This window comes from Morone saxatilis, unplaced genomic scaffold (genome assembly GCF_004916995.1).
Source record: "Morone saxatilis isolate NCDOM2014 unplaced genomic scaffold, NCSU_SB_2.0 Contig12, whole genome shotgun sequence".
NCBI lineage: Eukaryota > Metazoa > Chordata > Actinopteri > Moronidae > Morone > Morone saxatilis.
This window is the reverse complement of record NW_023339674.1, coordinates 27,979,244-27,986,457: the sequence shown is the minus strand read 5'-3', so window position 1 is coordinate 27,986,457 and position 7,214 is coordinate 27,979,244. Positions and strand designations below refer to the sequence as shown.

The 7,214-nt window shown below is 40.1% G+C and overlaps 1 protein-coding gene across 1 annotated transcript in view; it reads right to left on the bottom strand.

Annotated features, from left to right (window-relative positions):
- Positions 1-7,214, bottom strand: part of trappc8 (trafficking protein particle complex 8) — a gene marked incomplete at its 5' end in the record, with an annotated part of 20,754 nt that overhangs the window by 5,416 nt on the left and 8,124 nt on the right. Inside the window, 9 exon segments of the mRNA XM_035652946.1 lie at positions 142-238; positions 364-520; positions 2,445-2,869; positions 3,475-3,632; positions 4,035-4,140; positions 5,055-5,129; positions 5,253-5,416; positions 5,567-5,761; positions 7,052-7,157. Of these exon segments, the coding sequence (XP_035508839.1) occupies positions 142-238; positions 364-520; positions 2,445-2,869; positions 3,475-3,632; positions 4,035-4,140; positions 5,055-5,129; positions 5,253-5,416; positions 5,567-5,761; positions 7,052-7,157 (1,483 nt within the window).

Here is a 7,214-nt window from a genome sequence, read left to right as displayed (position 1 = left end):
ATAGAGCAGGTCTAGACCGAACCCCTTATAACAACAAATGGAGACCACAGCTGTGCTCACTACTCATGCTGCACTTAATAAAAAATAAACTTAATAGACCATGGAAAAAATGAAACAGACGACTCTGCGTGCCAGACACACCTTTATCCTTGGCTGGGTTGATACACTTGTGGAGGCGCCAGTGCTGACTGCTGCTGGACACCTGGACGATGTGAAACTCACGCACGCCAGCTTCACTCTAGGAGCCAAGAGGAGTAAAACAAAGTCTGAGCAGTGATAGGTTGTTCAACCGGACAGCAAAAGCAAAAAGCTGCTGCTACTGTAAGTGTGTACTGGAGGTGTGAGGCATGTTATGTATCTCACCGTATTGATGTTCTCCACATCAATGAAGACCAGAGCTCCATTGCCACCTTTGTCATCCAGACTGTGATGTAGAGGAACACTGCTGCGGCAGGCCGATGCCTGCACACTCAGAGACCGACTGGTGCAGATAAACACTGTGTGACGTAACACCCGATGACTTGAAATGAGGAGAGAAAAAAAAAGAGTAATAGATAATAGAGATTCAATTAAATCAAATTTTTCAATTCAATTTTATCTGTATAAGACCTTTATTAATCTGCAGGTGCAGCAACATCAAAAGAAGAATAAAATGCAGGAGGGGTACAGATAAGAGAACAGAAACCAAACCATTATAATAAAAATAATATAACATATATAAATTTTAAAAAATAAAGAAAAGCAAAGGTATGGACATCCTTTATAAGTACATACAAGAAATAGTGCCAAATCATAATCAAGTATCCTTAAGCGAGATACTGAACCCAAAATTGCTCCTGATGCTGTGTATCAGTGTGGGAATGTGAGTAAGTTAGTTGAGCGAACAAGTTAGTTAGTTTCTGTTAGATGGGGTTTTGCAGTCTGAGCTGCACTCACTAGCCATGTCACTTGTCATCCTAAGGCTGCTGGTGTTGTTCTCTTTTGTGATTGTTGGGCTTATTAGTGTAGCACCAGAGAGAGTGATTTTTAGTTCAAAATACATTGATTTGCTACGCTCCACTGATAAGAAATGTGTTCTCTCTAAACTGACAAATGTTGCAAGCAGCAGATCATATCAGCTATTGCTAATTAACGTTCATTGCGCAAGTTGCTTGGCTGTTGTCAGGTTTGTGTGCTCTATCGAATCATGTCTTGTCAGTTTCAAGAGTCGCTTCTTAAAGTTCCACTTTATTCTATATCAATAATTTTAAGCTTATAAAAAGGTGATAGTTTTGAACCAGGACATTCAGTTTTTGGATAAAGTAGCTTATGAAAAAAAGCTGTGCCAAATTCAGTAGACTACACCTGTTCCTTCTCCCCAAATACACACCACTCATCAAATGTGTAAAACCTGCTGTAAGAACTGTTAAAAGTGTCTCTCTTTCTCTCTCTCTCTCTCTCTCTCTCCCTTCAAAGAGCCATAAATCCCATCTCTATTAATAAAGCTATGACTGTGACAGCGGCACCTGTCACTCAAAGTGGCCACACCCTTAATTACGCATAATTTTAAGCCTTGATTTAAAAGAGAGGGTTATATAAAAATGCACACCCCGTACAATACAGTCATGAATTGGGAAATTAGCTAGTTTTTTTTGTAGTTAAGCTAGTTAAACTTGTTTATTTCTGCTGCAAAGTTGGGCATTTTAATAAGGTGGCTGTTTGAGTAACTGCTGTTTTTGTTTCCTCCATGTTGGCTACATTTGCCAGTCACTGAGGTTGCCGCTTAGGACAAAATCCCATACAGTATGGACTATGACTCAAAAAGCTTAAATTAATAGAGGGATGAAGTCCTGTCATAGCCATGTTAATGCAATAAGTGTTGCAACGCAGAAAATCATTGTTTGCATTGAGTGTTGCATGACTCTGGTGTTTGATTTCCTTTCCAGTCACCTTTTGCTCTTCTGCACATCTCTTTTTCACTCATCTCCTTCATTCACTGGGGCTCCCTCTCTCCCTAACCAGTTCAATCGAGCACTCAGATTGTTTGCTCGTACTCTCTTTATCGACTTATTTGGGATGTCAACTATAGAAGTTTGTTTTTTATGTAACTAAATGTCAGATCCCCGTCTAAATTAATTCTGGTGGCACCCAGTGTTTACTGTCCCTGAAGTGGAAATGGGCTGTATAATAAAATGTGTGCACAAATTTTACTGAAATGATTTTCAGACATTTTGGTGGTGCATGTGCCCTTATTGTCATGAGACACCGGGTGGTCGAGTATATATTTATATATATTTTGTGTAGCCTAAATCTGCTCCATAATGATCATATTTATTAGTTACATGAGTTTTTCCTTTGTGATACAAGCTGCTAATCTTTATATTAAAATGAGTGGTACAATACATCATACAGCAAGCCTGCATGCCAATTCACATCTCTTCAGATTACTTTTTTAACATTTTTACCTGATTTTGTTTCCTTTGCTTGTGCTCTCATAGTAGAAGAGAAAATTGATTTCATGAACTCCCTCCTGGTCTGGTCCTCTGAGCCAGAGAGGCAGCTGGGTGGACTCTCCCGGTTGCAGTGTGCAGCCATCTATTGGAATCTCCATCACACCAGATGACTGGCTGAAATCCTCAGCTGAAACCAAAATCTCAGATGCCACTAAGCCTGGCTCGGTGGCTGTGACCAAGGTTTTATAGGCTGAGCAGTTTTCAGCTGAGGTCGGGCTGAGGGGCGTTGTGGCCTGACTCCCAAAAGTGAAGAAATCAGGGTGTGTGGACACCACTCGAAGGCCGCACAAAGCAACACTGCTGACATTACAGAACTCAACATAGGCCTTTCTGATCTCACCACACAGAAGAGCAGTGGGAAATTGCAGGAAGAAGACCTGACACACACAGACACAGACACACACAGGAATCATTGGTATTAGGCATGGGACGATATAAAAATTACTAAAAATTATTAATAATAATTATATTATATTATAATTATCTGGGCCAAAATATTTGCGATACACGATATTATTACAATAATTATGAAAATATACCTCATACTTTCGCTAAGAACATACTGGAATCACTTTACCTTACATTTTGTTTAGAAACACAAGTATTGCATCACAGATAGGCTCCTTATCTATACTATCTATACTTAATTTTTTTCCCTTGGTTTTATTACAAGTTATTACTACTTGCTATGTTTTATATATCTACTGCTTTGTATTTTGTTGTGAGGGCTAACACAATCCTTCTATAGTTACTGTGGTTGCCATTGTACTGTTATTCAGACTGGGTAGTGGCTCAAGCGTGCTTTATTATGTAGTATTATGTAGTAACATAACGTAAATTGCATTTAATGCTTATTAAATGACTCAGACTGAGTTTGGGGGCAATAAAAACTTGATTGGGACATCCTTAGTCTTTAGATTTGCCACACTACTAGCATTGCAGGATGGGATGAGTGTCTCTACAGTTAGTGAGTCAGTGGTACCTCCATTAGGGGCATGGGTGGTGTTATGATGGGATCCAGACGTAGATCCGGACCATGTCGAACAGACATCTTGTCTTCTTTGGTCTGGTTGAGTCGAGGGCCACGGATCTTCAGTTCCTGTCTACCACGAACCACCATCAAATCCGATGTCTGCTGGTCTGTAGACAGGCAGAAATCCACACTGTGTGTAAGTGTGACAGCAAAACAGCTTTGAGGTCACAAAAGCACAATAGGATCCATCTTGCTGGACTTCAATCTATGCTTTTGTAGCCAGTACACTCCGAACCAGTCAGCGTCCTTTGTGGAAAACTGGCTGCTAGGTGTGACACAGCAAGAACACGCTGTTCGGTAAATAACAAAGTAAGAGTTTGACTATGTTATATTGTTCAGTGGGTAACAAACCATCTGTTCTAACATAGTAAATCCAAGTACCAAAAACAAGTACATCCAAATTACAAGTACATATCATACATATTACATATCAGACCTTCTACTGACCAAAATGAGAATGAACTGACACTAAAGCAGCAAACAATAATTGAAGCACGTGTGTGCATTACCTTCAGTGCTGGTAGCCATCTCTCCAGAGGAGGCTGCAGCAAGGCTGTATACCACACCCACAATGTTCAGCTGACCTGTTCTGTGCGGTAGCAGCCTGAGTCGAGCCTGAGATAAAAGGATCACAGTGACTGTTTACAGCACAACATAGCTAGAGTTTTGTTCAGTCTCATGAGTCAAATATGGTACAGTCAAAGAAGTACAGTCACACGAATAGACCCAAGCAAATGCAAATTTGTGCTGGGTGCAAAACACGTGAAAACATTGAGTTTTGAGCAAAATAATGTGTGCATATCACAGGGTTTTTGCAGTGTTGTATGGGGAGGAGGGGAGAGATGGAGAGTTCTGCTGGCCAACAGACAGCTGCTTGATCCCGGGCAGCTCTGCAGAAGAGAGCCCGGGGCAGAGCCAGCACATCTGGAGGAATAATAAACACCTGTAGTCACTCCGGATTCTGCTTTGATCTGAAGTTGTTCACCGTCAAGAGGAGAGCACAGATTTTTAAACTTTTGCTATTAAAAATTGGATTTATCTTCACTCCGTCTTATCAATATGTCTGCTGCGAGCCACAGAGGTGCCACACCCACTTGTAGCAGTCTATGTGCACCAAGAGCTCTGTAATATTACTTTATATTTATACAGACAGGATGAAAAAGGAGACCGCTTAGAAAAGTAATAGAGGAAGTTGGAGTACCTGGTAGGAGCTAAAAATATGTGTCTGTTACTTAACAGCTAACGGTTTTACTCAACGTTAAACTAAGTTAGCATAGCCATGATTGTTCAGAAAACAAACTTTTTACAAATTGGCATCTTGATGTAGTTACTTTGGCATCCTTTTGATCCATTTATTGACATTAAATCACAGCAAAATCTGTTTATTTTAGGCTCATACTACCGTTGTAAACCAGTAAATACAAATAATCCCGCGAGTAAACTAGCGCGAGTAAAGTGAATATTCAAGGCGAATATTCACTTTGTATATGGTGGGAACACACTATCAGAGAGTCATGTGAGCACCTTACCATTTTGGTCTCCTCTGAACCCATATTAAACTCTGGGATAACCTCCGTTGTGACAAGGTCATCTTTCTGTGTAATCTGCAGGAGTAAAAAGATATGGAACAGATCATGAAATTCTTAGTTTTGTTTTTTTATTGCATCTATCCAACAAGTTAAAAAACAATCCCAATTTTTAAAAGGAAATTTGCCCAGGTTGCCCACCCCTAGAGCGAGGTTCTCCTCATTAGTGATGGACAACTCTTCAGTCGTCTTCTCCTTTGATTGAGATGCACAATCAGCAGTGAACCTCCAGACAAGTGAGAGGTTGGACAGGGACAGAGAAACCTTCAGAGGGTTCCTGAACGTCACCTCCACTATGATTGGTTCTGCAGAGAGAGACACAAAGAGGGCTGTACACTAAGCAAGCACAATTATGTACAATTTAATTAGATAGTAGTGGGTTGGCTCATTATTGAACTTCTTATTTATACTACGGCAAGCAGCTGTTAAAACTATATGCACTGAGGACCTCTTACCCTCCACAACAGCCAGTGGGTGGCGCAGGTTGTCTGTTTGGCTATTCAGGCAGCACTGGGTGGTCTGGAAGGTAACTGGGACAATTCCCCGGTTGGCGGCAGCCACAAGCTGCTCCTCTAGGTGGCACCACATGGCTGCCAAATCCTGGTCATACTCCTGGTCCAGGGACACATGAGTGGCTGCCTGCTTTTCGCCTGCACAAATTAGAATCAAAAACTGTTAATTACTTAGATAATATATATATACACAATACATATACATACTTGTACAATAATGATAACAATATAATAATGACAATAATAATAGTAATAATAAGCTCCACTGCTATACACATGACGTGCCTCACTCTCCATAATCACACACCAGGCACACCCTTCCAATTTGGCGGCCTACTTAAGGTGCAAAATTTTCAGCTGTCACTGTCAGTGCCACCGCTGCCCTGCATCAGTATTGCTGCCTGCTACCACCACAGCATTCACCTGTAGGCTGCAGCTAGGGTTTTTAAGGTGTTTGCTCATCACTCCCCAATAGCTCGAAGTAAAAATATCTGCGGGGAGTGATGTGGTCGGAGCCTAGCACCAAAATCTAACTGTTATACTGCTGTAACAAACATTTCAAATGTGAGATGTCTGACTGAACTTGAGCAAAAGACAATGAGCTTGAAACTCCACAAAAACAATCTCACTTTTAGTTAATAGTAGGGATCCATGATAATTACTGGGGCACAAAAATTATCAGTCGATACTGGGAAATTTATATTATTATGTATTATTCCTATAATTAAATTATAGTTGAAAAATTATTGGTCTATAATCATTTATTTTGAATTCTTATGCAAAACCTTTGATACACTTTATGTTCTCTGAAAGCCACAGTATGTTGTGAACTATAAAAAACAAATGACTTTTTGTTGTTAACAATAGCAATAACAGAGTGGGTTTGATCAGAGAATGGTATATAAACCACTTGAAAATTGATGTAAATTCTGATGCAGTCTTTAAGAAGAGACAGCAATATTTGGACTGTACGAACCACCCCCTTCACCTTGAGTTTGAATCTCTTCTCTCAGGCTGTAGATTACTGTAGTACCAAGGTTGAAGTGCAATAGGAGTAAAAACGCCTTAGCATCTAATTTGCACATCTACTTTTAGCATCCCATTTAAGCATTTGCAATGCAGCAATTGTTTTTGCATTGTTGTATTTGTATTATGGTTTACTGTATATTGTATGTACATGAATTATTTTTGGTTTTGGTTTCTGGTACTTTGTTTTGTTGTTTCTGTTTTTTATGTTTGTGCCCCTGACAGTAAAACAAGTTTCCCATCTGGGATAATAAAATGACTGAACTAAAATGGAAAAGGGAAACCAAATGCTTTTACATACTATGATATGTTCCACTGACTTGGTTAAATGATCGTGGAAATGTATTTAACTCTTTTTAATAAGGGAAAAGCTCACTTGATGTGTGGCAAGCACTAAATTACCTTCTGCAAGGCGGCGTTCATGTCCAAAGTAGACCCTTGTGGCTGAGCTGTGGATGTACGGCAGAGGCAGCTGGGGGAGGCTGACTTCATTTCCCCCTATCACACTCTAAAAACACACACACACACACACACACACACACACACACACACACGTTTATTTGTG